The 16313-nt window shown below is 39.7% G+C and overlaps 1 protein-coding gene across 2 annotated transcripts in view; it reads right to left on the bottom strand.

Moving 5' to 3' along the window:
* slc12a2 (solute carrier family 12 member 2) overlaps window positions 1–7931 on the bottom strand; it is a 62782-nt gene extending 54851 nt beyond the window's left edge. The window contains exon 1 of one of the 2 annotated variants that reach the window (XM_037752096.1): window positions 6836–7931. In XM_037752096.1, coding sequence (XP_037608024.1) covers window positions 6836–7462 — 627 coding nt within the window. In that variant the 5' untranslated portion in view covers window positions 7463–7931. The remainder of the gene's footprint in view (window positions 1–6835) is intronic. The other variant, XM_037752095.1, reaches the window with a different exon arrangement.
* Window positions 7932–16313: the final 8382 nt, after the last annotated feature.

The raw sequence follows: 16313 nt of genomic DNA, 5'->3' as shown, positions 1-16313 counted from the left end.
GATGTCCTTGACCTTGACATCTAAAGATCTAACCTGTTCAAAGAAGCAGGCCCGGATAAACTGACTGAGTAAAACCAAGAAATCATTTTCACTTCTTGATAACTGAATAAACTTCACAACAGACCCAGACGTATACACACTAGTGCTGGCTGTGTTTTTTTCTACTCTCAATACAGCAGCAACATGCATAATCCATTGGGCGTTACATCACATCCTATTTATTGATTCCAGGCTAAATGGTCATACCATTTCCAGTATAACAGAATGGCTGAGGGCAGCATATGTTTTCTAGATTTGTATGCAAGTCTGCATCTATGGCACCACTTAGACCAATTAGAGCCCAACCAATACCGCCTTTTTAGGCCTTTAATCATTCAAAAATCCAAATATCTTTACGAGTTGCGACAAAAAATATAGACTGTGTCAGGATATATTACAGCTGAGCAATGAAGTCTGTATGAAATAGGATTGGGCAATATGGATAAAACCTTCTACCACAGTATATAAATTTCTTTTACTCCTATTGAGAAACTGTTTTTGTGTATTAAATAAAAAATAAAATAACCAGGAATTACTGTTGTTGGCTAATCCATGGAATTAAATACCTGAGTCAAAACAATTTGAACAATATATTTTCAATTTGTTTCCCACAATACAAGTGCTTACAATAGAAACCACAGTATAGATATTTATTGCTTTGTGGTTTAAAAATCATCATAATGACAATTATCAATTTCATCAGTACATTCCATTTCAAAAATTGTTTTTGTACTCTGAATAAAACATATTTTATAATGCGGTTAAATACATGATAAGGGTAAAATATGCATAAAATTAGAGCCGACAAAATATTTATTTAATTCAATTTCAATATCTGCATATATATAAAGTCATTCTGATGTATCTGTAATGGAGTCAAGGATACAGTGTCATAAATTTGAGCCCGATGTATCAGTTGGGCACTAAACGTAATAAATTGGTGCATACAATCTGCACATTTTAATCTGCAGTAGTTATTATTCAGACATGACTCTATAAATAATCCCTATTGTGCTGGTATTTCTACATTATGGCGATTTATAGCTGAGTTATGAAGACAGTTTGGAATGTCTTCTTGCATTTGGATCTGAAGTTGATTTTTGGTTCAATACTAACATGTACAGTACATTGTGATGGCTTCATATAAGCGATAATTCAAGTGCAGCCATATTCTAAAGAGATGTAGCCTATGTGCTGCTGTTAATTTCCTGACCATTTGTTTCTCCGAGTCATATCTCATGCTGGAATGTTAACATGGCATCCCAAACGATGGCCTTCCCTTGAACAGCCTGATATAACGGCTCACTAATTTAATAAACAGAAAACAAGGTCAGTGGGATCATCACTAGTAGGCTAACTGGAATAACTAAACGTGAGGTGAACAGAACAGAAAAGATCCAAGCCTATCTCACCCTCTTTTATCTCACTCCCGCGGTCCGAGTGAACAGGTAAAAATAGGTGAAACCACATCGCTGTGTCAATTACTGGAAGTGATGATAACCAAAAGAACGTGTGCAGCCTAAACAAATAATAATCATGATAATAAACAACAGGCTAAATACACACTTTGGCTTCTAAACTGCTCATTATTTACTAAAAATAATCACTTCTCACTCTGGCTTGGACTCATTGCTTTTCTAAATAACCTCAACATCCTGACAAACACTTGGACACAAAACAGTACCCATGACATGTTGATAAGAGGTGTCTTGTACGTTTTGTTACTTCCGTTGTTATGTTAAATCCAAACCGGTACAAAGAAGGGGCAAATACCAAAAAGAGGTATTTGTCATCAGTGCAAGAAGCAATTAGCACTTTGATATGCAACTTTTCAAAAGACACGAGACAACTAATGGAGCTCCATTTCCATTTTTATTACCACTTTGAGGACTTCTCGTAAGTTATTTTATTCATGCATTACAATCACGGGCTGCACGGAAGCTCCCTTGGCTCTATCTGCTATATCTAAATTCTCTGAAGTATCAGAGTCGTCACTGCATAGTTGTAATGCTCATTGAGCCGCTATGACTCATCCTCCTTCATCTCTATTAAATGCACACATACAACGTGGCAATGTTATATCTGGGTTTGTTTACCAAACCAGTACTTTTTAATACCTTACTTTCAGAAATAAAAACGTGTTTCCACAATACCCATTTTTCATTTAACAAAAGAAGTTCTGAATTGTTAAATGATGTCTAAACACAAGCTGCTGTACAAGAACTCACTTAAACATAAAATCCAGTCTACAATTGGCAAAATGTTGATATAAAATCAGGAGCCATCTTATCAAAGAACAAGTAAACAAGATTATGGATCTGACAAAACATCCTGTACAAGCTTTCAGTGCTTTTTCGAAACACTGTGCTATGGGTACTTCCTAAAAAAGTAGCAGCCCAGCCCTACACCCAACATGCAACTAAGACGCCTTAGCAGTTGTTCGAAGGTGCCTTTGATGGAGCTAGGCTAGCTTTGTTGGTGCTAAGCGAAGCAAAACAAGTCTCAAAGCTACCTCTGTACTGAACACACAAATAAAAGTGATACCCATCTTCTCATCTAACTTGCAGTAAGAAAACAAACAGGAATATTGTCCTGTGTGTCTAGGCATTATATTAAACATACTGTGGCGCAATCCCTGGTGAGACTCTGATAGAAATCCATTTTCAATATATATATATATATATATATATATACATATATATACATATATATATATATATATATATATATATATATATAACATATACTGTATCTGACACTGATACTGATATATCTGTGATATATTAGCTGATAACTTCAGAACAGAAAATGCCAAAGATGTGTTTGAGGTCATTTAGAAACCATTGCATATTTTATATTGTAAAATGTCCCACTCAATACGTACCATGGCTACGTTTCTTTAATAACCAAATTTAAGGGATTATTAAGAAAGATGTTTGTTTATGTGTGCGACAAACCATTCATGACATCTGAAAAGGGGGGCATGGCTTAAGTATAGGGGGCGAGGAGTTCGTTAAAGTACACAGCCTATAAAACCCTAAAAATGGGCGAAAATGGTGCATTGAATTAAAAAATGGCTGACTTCCTGTTGGGTTTTGGGTATACCTCCAAGAAGCTTTTTTGTGCGTCTCCACATGTTACATCTGCCTACCATATTTCATACATGTAGGTGAAACTGGAACGAGGGGCTCAATTTTTCCAACTTTGTAGGGGGCGCTAGCGAGCCATTTTTCAACATCCAAGACCGAGACCCTTAAAAAAACACTGCATCTGATAAGTGTGCAAAGTTTAACAACTTTTTGATGACATTAAGGCCATCAAAAATGTGATTCATTTTGTGAAAAAGAATAATTCCTACAGTTTCAATACAGTCCTCGCTGCCCTTATAACATACAAATATCAGTATCAGCCTCAAACATCCAATATCAGTCGGGCTCTCTAAAAACTTCTCAAACAAAGATCTGTGTTCTTTTATGGCAACTGACTTCATTACTTAACAGCTTAAAAGAACACAGTCAAACAGCTACATCCCCAGTGCCCCCTGATTCATGCTCTGATTAATGCTGTTATCCAGATTTATAATTATCTGCTTGATCAAAGGACTGTATTTCTAATTAAAAGAAGGCACTTGGGGATATAAAGTTAAAAAAAGGGCGCCACAGCTTACGCACTGCATTTCATGAATGTCTTCTATTCATAGTCTGGATGTTTACAGTACAGGCTTTGGAATAGCTCTCTATTCCAGAGTGAGTAACCAGTGCAAATTCATCGGGGCTATGATGTATTAGTCAGGTTACTGCTGCCAACAGTCACTTTGAAGTTTATCAAAATATAACCTTGACAATTAGGCCTACAGGCAACTCAGGGTCAGATAAAAACAAATCCAGTTCATTGCACTCTAGTAGAAATTACTCTTTAAAAATCACTTCCATGATGGGACATGATTGAAGCCAATCAATACAGTTCAAGTCACTGAACCAGCTGACAGATGCTTTTGACATATAACCAAGATTTGCCATGTTATGATTTGAGCATATCTTTTATGCTAAATGCAGTACCTTCCCATGTTGATAAGAGAATTGAATACTTGACAAATCATTTTGAATAAATAAAAAAAATGTGCAATTAATTTGCTATTAACTATGGACAATGATGCGATTAAATATTTGAATCGATTGACAGCCCCAATAAGAAGAAATTTAATGTTGAGGTAGAGCTCATTTTAACTACTTTGTATACTGGTGTATAGTTTAATCTGTAAAGCATCATATTTTGTTCACTAGTCACATTTTCTGTATGTTGAATCTGAATCTGCAAAGTATCCAGTAACTGTAGCTGTAATGAAGTAAAAAGTACAATATTTCCCTCTGAATTTACTACTTTTTACAGTATATATATATAGGCCTACTATAGGTTTCTTTTGATCTGGGCCTGAAGTGTAGTGCTCCAGCATACAATGATATTTTAGACAACAGTGTTCTTCAAACTTTGTGGCAACAGTTTGGGGAAGATCCCCTTCCTGTTTCAACATGGCAATGCCCCCCTCCATAAAGAAATGGTCTGGTCTACACACAGAGGTCAGATCTTAACCCCATCCAACACCTTTGGGATGAACAAGAATGTCAACTGTGAGCCAGGTCTGTCGGAGTTGGACCTCATTAATGCATGAATTATGTGGAAAATTTCAAGAGAGAAAAAAAACATCTAACAAACCATGACGTTTTCACAGCACACTACAGAATAGCCGCTTGTTAACAAAGGGTTTCCGTCAGTGTGCCATTCACAATAGAATCACGTGACCAATTACAACTGGCTCAAACTATTCCTTTAATAAGTGTAAGTAAACAAAAGCCATAGCATAGTCAGCGATAGCTTCAGCCTTAACACTTGAATCTGTGAATGCAGTCATGCAGGCTTGCCGTGACCCAGAAGGAGCATTCAAGGAAAAGCACATGTTGTTTCTGTCTGTACATGTTCACAGACTGCTAATATATTCGCACAACACATGAATGGAATGAAATGATGGCGTCTGTAGTATTACTGGATGAATGGAGGATGTGAGCACTTGATTTGATCATACTCTAGACATCATGGTGTGCAATTTCCTTGTTATTACCAAGAGTTATTAGTGGTATTATTATTAACAGTCATAATTAGGGCTGTCAAAGACGTTTTAATGGCACTATTGTCTTTAATGCATTAACGCAATTTGAGATTTTTAAGATTGTAGTGGGCTCAGTTTTAAAGCCAAATAACGCTCGCTAAATTTTGTCGAGGAAAAACTGGCTTGGGCATTTTCAAAAGGGTCCCTTGACCTCTGACCTCAAGATATGTGAATGAAATGGGTTCTATGGGTACCCAAGAGTCTCCCCTTTACAGACATGTCCACTTTATTATAATCACATGCAGTTTGGGGCAAGTCATAGTCAAGTCAGCATCTATCTATCTATCTATCTATATATATATATACATATATATATATATATATTAGGGCTGTCAAAGTTAACGCGATAATAACGTGTTAACGCAAATTCGTCACTCCACTAATTTCTTCAACACATTAAACGCAGTTTTAAAGCTAAAGCGAAGATGTGAACATAGTGGCATCATATTAAACTGGAAAACCTAAGGAATCCATTGGTACCAACCATGTCATACTAGTTTAACGCGAAGGAGGTTAAATAATGCTCTAAACTTGCGCTAAATTTTGACGAGGAAAAACTGGCATGGCCATTTTTAAAGGGGTCCCTTCTTGACCTCTGACCTCAAGATATGTGAATGAAAAAGGGTTCCATGGGTTTACCCTTTACAGACATGCCCGCTTTCAGACTCAGTTTTGGTCAAGTAGTCAAGTCAGCACATTGACAGCTGTTGTTGCCTGTTGGGCTTGAGTTTTTTATGATTTGATTTGAGCATATATTTTTTATGCTAAATGCAGTACCTGTGAGAGTTTCTGGGCAATAATTGTTATTGTTTTGTGTTGTTAATTTATTTTTAGGTTGTAACGGGCTTAGCTTTAAAGCTGGAGTGAAGATACTGGCATCATATGAAACTAGGAAGGGAGGAGGATAAATAGCGCTCCAACCTTACGCTAAATTTCAGCGAGGAAAAACTGGCATGGCCATTTTCAAAGGGGTCCCGTGACCTCTGACCTCAAATTAGGGTACCCACGAGTCTCCCCTTTACAGACATGCCCACTTTATGATAATCGCATGCAGTTTGGGGCAAGTCATAGTCAAGTCAGCACACTGACTTGACTGAGTGTGTCATATTATGATTTGAGCATATTATTTTATGCTAAATGCAGTACCTGTGAGGGTTTCTGGACAATATTTGTCATTGTTTTGGGTTGTTAATTGATTTCCAATAATAAATATATATATAAATTTGCATAAAGGAAGCATACTTGCTCACTCCCATGTTGATAAGAGTATTACATTTCCTGACAAATCTCCCTTTAAGGTGCATTTTGCAACAGATAAAAAATGTGCAATTAATATGCAATTAAATTTGTTTTGACGATTGACAGCCCAGGTTATAATCCTGTTTACTATGACTGTGTCAGTGCTCACTGCCATATTATGATATATACATGTATTTGCATAAAGGAAGCATATTTGCCCATTCCCATGTTATTGATAAGAGTATTAAATACTTGACAAATCTCCCCTTTAAAGTGCATTTTAAACAGATAAAAATGTGCAATTAAATTAGTTTTGACGACTGACAGCCCTAGTTATAATCCTGTTTACTATGCCTGTGTCAGTGCTTGTAGCCATGTGTGTGATGGACTCACCTTGTCCAACTCGTCGTGCAGCTCCGACAGGGTGGGTCTGATGAGTTTCTCCCCCAGCGGCGCTGCTGTCTGCCGGTAAAAATCGATGTTGGGCACGGCATCAATGGTGTTGTGGCCAAAAGTCCTCAGGTAATAGGTGTTGGTGTGGGTGTCGTAGTGGTAGTGATGCTGGCCCCCCGTGGACGAGTGCAAGCTGCTCTCGCTCATCACCGTGTCCCCGTTCTGGAGCCCCTCAGCCGGCAATGCGTCCGGAGACACGGGGCTCTCCGCTCCGCTTGGACTCTCCGCGAAGTTCACCACCCGAAACCGGCCTTTGGCTTCCTCTCCGCAGACACCTGGATCCGCTGGAGCCGCTGGAGCTGGACCCTCTGGAGGAGGCGCCGCGACGGGAGTGGCCTTGTCGCTGCTGCTGGATGGGACAGTGGTGGAGGCGTCGGAGCTCGGAGACTTATCGTCACCGGCGGTTGCGCCTGCTGCCTCGGCAACAAGGTCCACCTGGAAGCGGCTCTGGCTGGGCGTGGGACCGGGCGGCCTCGGCCCAGCATCGGGGGCTAGAAAATCAGTATCCATCGCGGCGCTATCTGCCGGGGCGGTGGAGGGAGGTGGTGTGGATGATGGCGCTGACATGGCACACCAAAATGAACCGTTAAAACAGTGTTAACACGTTATGGAGCCGCCACAAACTAACTGCCGAAAAGTAACGGAAAGCCCGGGAGTTGCCCCGGTGACAAGCACCCCAAATGACGTTCTATATACAGGGTGAAGAAGAAGCACGCGCTGCTCTCCCGGTTAGAGACGCGCGTGAAGAAGCGGTTGGTAGTAGCTAGCCTCGAAACATGAGGAACTTTACAGCTATTCTTCTTCTTCGTAAATCCAAACAAATACTCCCTGGTTACTTTCACTAGCTCGACCACCTCCTCGTCCACCTCCTCCACGTCTTTCCCCGTTTGTTCGGGTGGTAAAAGGATGCTGTTGTCGACCTTTACTGCAGCTTCTTCCTCCTCCCTTCAGACTCCCGGAGCTGCCCTCGCTGCTATTATACACACACTGCAGTCGGCATCACTGAAAGGGTGGGCTCCAACTAAAAAGAGGAGATCTCGCGAGATGTCATCGAATCGCATCTCTCTTAAGATCTCTCTCTTAAATCTCGCGAGAAGACATCATATTACACCCAAACAGTAGGCGTGACGTTATTAGGGCTGCTGTATGGAGGGAAGAGATGGGGGCCTGGAGGAGGAGGAGGAAGAGGAGGGTGAAACTGCACCAACAGGCCTACCAATACTTGTGCTTGCCTGTCTCTTTCTTTGTCTTCCTGTATGGCTTCACGTGGGTCGTCTGTGACAAGTTTTGCTGCCATATTGTGAGGTCTAAACAGTTAATAACATGGTGTTTTTTTTTTATATAGTTTGAGGATTGATTACCACTTCCCTTGTTGTAGAGGTATTGTAGCCGAGCCTTTTGGGGGAGTATGATTTGTTTCCCACACCTGTGCCCTAGGCTCTGGCGGCTAGGCCCCAGTACATTATGTTCACCTCTACAACTGAGCATAAACATATGTCACAGAAATTATATACACACATGGTCATACAGTATTTTTTTTTTTAATTATATTTTTATTTAATAAAAATAATATTATTCACAGATATTTAACATTTCACTTTTCTCCAACCCCCCACTGCCTAGACAAAATAACGTATAATAACATATCTAGGGAATGATGGTTAAAAAAAATAATTTTAAAAAATAATGTAAAATAAATAAATAAAATAAAATAAAAATAAATAAATAAAGAATAAACAAATGCCCCAGTACATTATGTTCACCTCTACAACTGAGCATAAAAATATGTCACAGAAATTGTATACACACATGGTCACACAGTATTAAGTAACATTTTTTTTTTAATAATATTTTTATTTTAGAAAAATAATATTATTCACAGATGTTTAACATTTCCCTTTTCTCCCACCCCCCACCGCATAGACTATAATAACATATCTACACAGGGAATGATGGTTCAAAATTAAGTAATAAGATTAAAATATATATATATATAATAATAATGTAAATAATCAAAAGCAAAATAAATAAATAAAATAAAAATAATAAAATAAAAATAAATAAATAAAAATTAAAAGTATATAGGCTTATTTAACACCAGTTTTTAACACTACATTCTATAAATAGATAGATAGATAGATAGATAGATAGATAGATAGATAGATAAATAGATAGATAGATAGATAGATAGATAGATAGATAGATAGATAGATAGATAGATAGACATAGGGCCTATATATATATATATACGTATATATACATGGTTAAAAAAGTAATTTCAAAATTATTATTTTTAAATTTGTATATATATATATATATATAAACATATATTTTATATTATATATATTTTGTTTTAATATATTATATATATACTGTTTATATTATATATATATTTGGTGGCTGAAGGGCATTGTTGAAAAAAGTATTCATATGTTTTACTAAGTGAAAGTAGCAATACAAAATTAAAGAAAGCTCAATTACAAGTGAACATCCTGCATTCAAACTATTAAGTAAAAGCACAGAAGTATTATTTACAGATTGTACTTAAAGCATCAAAAGCATTTTTGCAGAAAAAATAGTGTTATGTTGATATGTTATTATCTCCTCCAGGTGTAAAGGGAACCCTCCTTGAATGGGAGCAGACGGGTTTCAGCATCTGGTGGGAAAGCCTGAAACCAGAAGAGCTGTTTAACTAGATATTTACATAATCACACTGTAGACTGTAGTTTTGGCTATATAGTGTAGTTTGTTTACGCTAGCCTATTACAATACAACTTAATTCTCCATCATCAGCTTGGCTCCACTTTGTTCCCATTTGAATCATTGTAATCAGGTTTGGCCGTTTTAAGGGTAAATTAAATTAGACCATGGATAGCTTAGTGACCTAATATGCATGGAACAACTTGTAACAAAGGGTTTTAATATAAATTATGATGACATACAAATTAGCTGAATCCTCTTACACCCCTATTATTATCTTAGGAGAGGGTGAAAAACTAGGCTGAGAGCAGCTGAAAGACAGCTTTTCTGGGCCGAGGGCCAACTTTAAGGCTAAACAAGCTCAAAATTACAGGTTTATTCCAAACTCAGAAGGTCTACTTATTGTTGGGTATCGCTTTTGTCAAAATAAAGTATATTAGGGGCAGAATAACTGTTAAAGGCATATTTTGTCATCAGGGATCTTTACATAAAAGAAACAGTGCCTGTTGCTCTTTAAACAATGTCGACTAGAGAGTTTACGCAGCTGTGAATATTTGTTGTGTCAACATATTAGTTATGATGTCATATGACCGAGGGAGTGTGTGTTATTAAGTATTTTCGAATGAGAATGAATAAAATCTGGTTATTGATGATAACGATACGACGATTGATATTTAAAAAATCAAATATTGATATCATGTTAATAATATACATCCAGCACCTCTTGAATAATTTCCCTTTCTTTCCGTTCTTGCTTTGTCTCCCTCCCCCAACAGTTAAACTTGTATTTTGAGTGTAAATCTTTTGCCAAAAAAGAGACAAAATGCACACTAAACAAAGTTAAAGATCCATATATTTTAACAATTACATATGTAATCACTTTATTCACGCACATTGCACTTTACTCTCACATACATTTCTTTTTACCACCTTTTTTTCTTGTTTTTTTTGGTGTACTTGACTTTCACTTCCAGCTTAACCAGAAGTACACCACTGGAATAGCTTTTCTCTACAGTGATGCTATTTGGGTCATTCTGCTGATACATAAAAATACATATACAGTAACTCAATGTATTTATTGCAGTAGGCTATAGTAGCCTACATCTAAAAGCCAAAAACAGGGAAGCCCTGAGAGGCAAATGAGAAAAATAAAATTCTGGTGATCCAAGTCTGATTTAAAAAAAATTCTCCCCTGTGTTTATGACATCTGTTTTCACAGATGATAAAAGAAACTTAGAAAAACAACAGATGCAACAACAGATTCATGCTTAAAATATAAACAATTTATGTCAATTAAACACTGGGGTTAAAGCAGGAAAGTCAGTGGGCCTAAATTAGTCTGCATTGATCTAAGAATGAATGTGAGTGATTCTTACAATCTGCTCTCCACAGCTGCTTTATAGGCTACTGCATGAACAGCTCATTCAGTTCATGAAAACTGAAGGCAGCAGGACACATATGTTGGTAAATTTGTGTGAGAAGCGCTGCGCCAGAGCACATTGACATTACGCACGGCCGTTCACTGTGTTTACCTTCATTAAATTGCTTGAAAACTACACCAGGCTGCTACAGTATAATACAGACCTCTACACACATCAGACTGTCCGGTTATAACTCTGTATTCTGCTTTTTGTATGTATGAAGGAGATGTCGGTTACTAGGGCGAGTCCCATGTTGTAGCCTTGAAATACATAGCAGTGCAAACGCTATTGTGGAACATTAATTACTAAACTATCTTGCGTATGTCTTTGGGTGCAGATTTGTGGTGATGTGTGAGTTGAGTTAATGTCGTGAAGGTCTGAACCATCAACACAAGGTTTCCGTTTACTGAGCGGTCGTTATCACGTTTAACTGGGCTTGGCACAGCTGTTTCACAGCTATGAGAGCAGTGATGTGACTGGCTGACAGGGTATTAAATAATCACCAGCACGTCTTCCTGCTTTACATACATGAACCAAAATAGAAGGGCGCGTGGAGAGACGCCCACACAATACTACCACCTTGTGCTTGACATCATTATTCACATTTCAACAGAGGGTGCAAAATATTAAAGCTGCAGTGGGTAGAAATGGAGCAAATATGATTAAAACAAAGTTATTTCTTCTTGCAGGTGCCATTAGGAGCACCTGAGGACACAGAGGCACATGTTTTTTATTCAGATTACCTGTCTCATGCACTACTGTCAGGATATAGTGACCGTGAAAATAACTTTTTCTTAAAAATATCTGCTGCAATTCTACGTACTGCAGCTTTAAGTCATAAACAGGAGAGAAAACAATTCAGATCGGACTTATAAAATGGATCACTAGAAAAAAAATTCAAACTTACCCCTCAGGGCTTCCGTAAAAAGCAAGAGTATGAGAGATAAATGTATGTCTGTAGGAGGAAAAATACAGGAAATATTTATATTTGCTCAAATACAACTCAAGTAGAACATGATGACACAGCAGTAGAATTAATGCTGCTCCATGGCATCCTCCATCAGGTCTAAAGTTTCCTATGGTCTGGCTGGCTGGCTGCCTGTACTGCAGCAGGGTGTCATGCTGATAATAACACAGTGACAGGCTTTGCTATATCATTTCACAGCAGTGTGGAAGGTCAGACCCCCCAGAAATCTGGGGTCTCATTAACTGGGAGGACTGCTAATCCAGTTAATGCCGGATATCATTACTGTGAAACACACTCACTCAGTTCTCTGCTGCTCTCGCTGCCTCTACACTGTAACACACAAGTCTATTTCATTTGGATAGTCCAAGGCATCCAATATGCTGTATCACAAACTCTTCGGTTACACTTTACGAGAAGGAACACAAAATTGTCAGTAGTTAAAAGCCTATTCTCATTCCAGTGCACTCCTCTTTAAAGACTCCCTTACATGCTTTTGAATTAACACATGGATCAAGAAGATGCAGAGAAGACCTTGAAGAACCTGCTTGGCCCGGTCGCTTTGAGTGACAGTCGGGTGCCTTTTCAGGTGACCAGCCGCTAGCTGTCTGCCCACCTTAACTCCACCAACAATCCACCTCTTTGCCCATGTTTGGATTAGCCGGGAGTTTTCAGAAACCTATGGGTTTTACGAAGACTACGTCCATATTTTATACAGTCTATGTGTGGTTCATAAGTGTACTTGGTACCAGAGCATCCCTTGGCCAAAGATTGATGATAGACTTTGTGGTCATATCATCAGATCTGCGGCCATATGTCTTGGACACTCAGTGGAAGAGAGGAGCAGAGTTGTCAACTGATCACCACCTGGTGGTGAGTTGGATCAGATGGCGGGGGAGGCTGCCAGACAGACCTGGGAAACCCAAATGTGTATTGCGGGGGAACTGGGCACGTCTGGCTGAGGCTCACGTCTGCCATTCTTGCCAACTTTGAGAACTCAAAAAAAAAAAGGATTTGTAAACCAGAGCAGGAGGTAATTCCCCAGAAAAATTTGAGTTTCAGAGACTTTGTTTCCTGCATTCTGGTGACATTTAAAGAATGAAAATGGTAAAATATCAAGTAAACTACAACGGCATTTTTATGTTAATTAGCTTATTTTAATTTTACTTTTAATTCTCAGGAAAGAAAATGGAATGATTCGCCCCTCTGGCGTGAACTTGTGTGAATCTCTGGCATAAATTAATATTCATCAGTTTTCATTCATTCATAATTTTTTTGCCCCTGCTTGAGTTTTTCTTCTTCTTAATACTTTCCATTTCTCTCCTTCTCCGTCTCACTGAAGGCCCTTTCAGTCACAACATGACAACAGCACCACTGCACTCCAAAACCCCCTGGTTTGCACCACGCCATGATGGCAAAACCCAACTTCTGGCACTGCATGCTGTGATGTGAACCCAGCGGCGAGCGCAGCTCAAACCGCTGTGTAGTAATCAGGAGGGTTGGCAAGTATGCTGTCCGCGAGGTCTTCAACTTCCACCTCCAGAAGAATTTCATGTGCATCATGGGGGAGGTCGGGGAAACGTAATCTGAGTGGGTCATGTTCAAAACCATTGTCGAAACAGCAGCTGGGAGTTGGGCTCGGAAGGTTGTCGGTGCCTTTCGTATGTATAAATGGAAAAATAGGAGACTGAGTAAACTGTATGAACTACAAAATGTGAAACACCAATTTAGTCCTTCAGTATGACTCATCTGTGCAGCCGTCTGTGTGATATACAGTATGTGGACAAAATAACAGAAACACAACCAATGGTAAATGGTAATTGGATTTACATTTATATGGTGCCTTTCTAGTCGAACCACGATATTCATTTTAGTGGACAACCACTCTGATCTGCTGAACCACAGCCGCTTGGCATTATGTGCCAAACAGAACAACTCTTTTAGGAGGGGTTCACATGCAGACCCTCAGCCTCACTGACTGAAACATGACACTAAAATATTCCACCTGCCGGTGTCGTTTCAACAGTCCAACACACACTCACCAAAACTACATACCATACAGCAAGTTATTGCACACATGCAAACGTGTAATGAGGGGAGTGATTTTTCACAAAGACAGGCCACAGTGGAGCAAAGAGCAGAGAGCTGTGTAAATACTTGCTATTCCTGCACCCACATATTTCAAAAACGAAAGTGATGAGTGCAATTTTATCATAAGTGATAGCAATGATGGTCAAAATGACAAAAATGAGGATGTAGGGTTTTAAATGTTGGCCAAAATATCTGCCAAGGTTAGTCCACCCTCTTCCTCATCCTGCTCCGTCCTCTCTCAGTTCACCGTAAGATGAGAAGTGTGCCGCAGGTTTTGACCCCCTGGGATATTTCTGTTGTGACCGCGTCTAACTCAACGGGTCTACAGGTCAACAGGACCTCTGCAGTGTCAATCACAAGATACTGGTACAAGCTTCATGACCTTCAGTGTCAGTTTGCAGAGACGTGTTAAATTACCACATATCCTGGGAATGTCTGCGGTATGTTTCAAGCAAGGTTTAAGAAAATAGAACCACCTCTGGTTATTTCATTGGGCTCTCATTTCTGACACTCACTGTAGAATTGTACCCCCATATAATATGGGAATACGGGTTACCGGGGTCTCCATTACAAGCCATCCGGTCCATGTATAACCAAAGTGAGAGCTGCATCCGTATACTCGGCACAAAGTCAAACACTTTTCTGGTGGTTGTTGGCCTCCGCCAGGGTTATCGGGGAATGTCTGGTTTGGGGATCTCAGAATTGGGTCACTGCTCTTTGCAGATGATGTGGTTCTGTTGGCTTCATCAGAGCGTGACCTTCAGCACGCACTGCGGCGGTTGCAGCCGAGTGTGAAGCAGTCGGGATGAGAGTCAGTGCCTCAAAGTCTGAGGCCATTGTTCTCTGCCAGAAAAAATTGGTAGATTGCACCCTCCAGGTGGGGAGTGAGTCACTGCCCCAAGCGAGGGAGTTAAAGTATCTCGGGGTCTTGTTCACGAGTGAGGGGAAATGGAGCAGGAGATGGACAGGACCGTTGTCGTGACGAGGGAGCTGAGCCGGAAGGCAAAGCTCTCGATTTACCAGTCAATCTACATTCCAAACCTCACCTGTGGTCATAAGCTTTGGGTAGTGACCGAAAGAATGAGATCGCGGATACAAGCGGCCGAAATGAGTTTCCTCCGTAGGATGGCTGGGCTCAGCCTTAGAGATAAGGTGAGGAGCTCAGACATCCGGAGGAAGCTCGGAGTAGAGCCGCTGCTTCTTCGCGTCGAAAGGGGTCAGCTGAAGTGGTTCGGGCATCTGATCAGAATGCCTCGTGGACGCCTCTCTTTGGAGGTTTTTCGGGCCCCAGGGTAGACCCAGAACACGCTGGAGAGATTATATATCTCGTCTGGCCTGGGAACGCCTCGGGGTCCCCCAGGAAGAGCTGGAAAACGTTGCTGGGGAGGGACGTCTGGAATAACCTGCTAATCCTGCCTCCCCCGAGACCCGGCCCAGGATAAGCGGAAGAAAATGGATGGATGGACGGATGGATGAAAATGGACTGTAGAATTGTGAGGATAAACCGTGGATGGTGCACTTTTGCCCATCATGTTCACTCAGTGCGGATTGATTTCCTTAATTTCCATGTAAGGAAACCAATCAAAAGAGCACAGAATGGGAAAGGAGGCTGGTTTAATTATTCTTTTCACTAGAGATATTTAGTTGTATCTGACAAGACCATGACCACAAACTATACATTCACATACATTACCAACCTTTCAAATAAACTGTCTTGCATCTGTTTGTGATCTTTTTTTGCATGTCTTTATAGTCATTTTGAATCTTTTTCCTCCAACCAAACACACCTGGCAAATTTTGAAATGAAAGTAATAACATCCCAGCAGAGCGTTATGTTGCATGGTGGTGTGGTGGAGTTTATGTATCATCAGTGTTTCGTTTGTTTTGACCATATCTGTGGCATTTCAGTTAACAGGGTAGTGTGACTTTCACCGAGGACGACTTCACTCCTCCTGTCAACATCTGAACGCAGCTCATTCCCTGCAAGGTGACTGCTGAAGCTGCGGCGAGACAGCGGCCAAACTGTGGGGAAGATTTTGAATGACTATGCGTGTATTATTTTTAATGGACTTTCTATGGAGAGAAATCTGTCTAAAATTATAGATATATTTTGACACTTTTTTAACATCCTCTAATCAACAAATGCATGTGTTTAGGTGTTTGGTGTAAAACTGGGACATCTCACAGATTACATCCACACTTGTCAGGTGATTTATTGATACAAACTCAACAATGTGTAAAC

The sequence above is a fragment of the Sebastes umbrosus genome, chromosome 19 (assembly GCF_015220745.1).
Source record: "Sebastes umbrosus isolate fSebUmb1 chromosome 19, fSebUmb1.pri, whole genome shotgun sequence".
Taxonomy (NCBI): domain Eukaryota; kingdom Metazoa; phylum Chordata; class Actinopteri; order Perciformes; family Sebastidae; genus Sebastes; species Sebastes umbrosus.
This window is presented reverse-complemented; position numbering and strand designations above follow the sequence as displayed.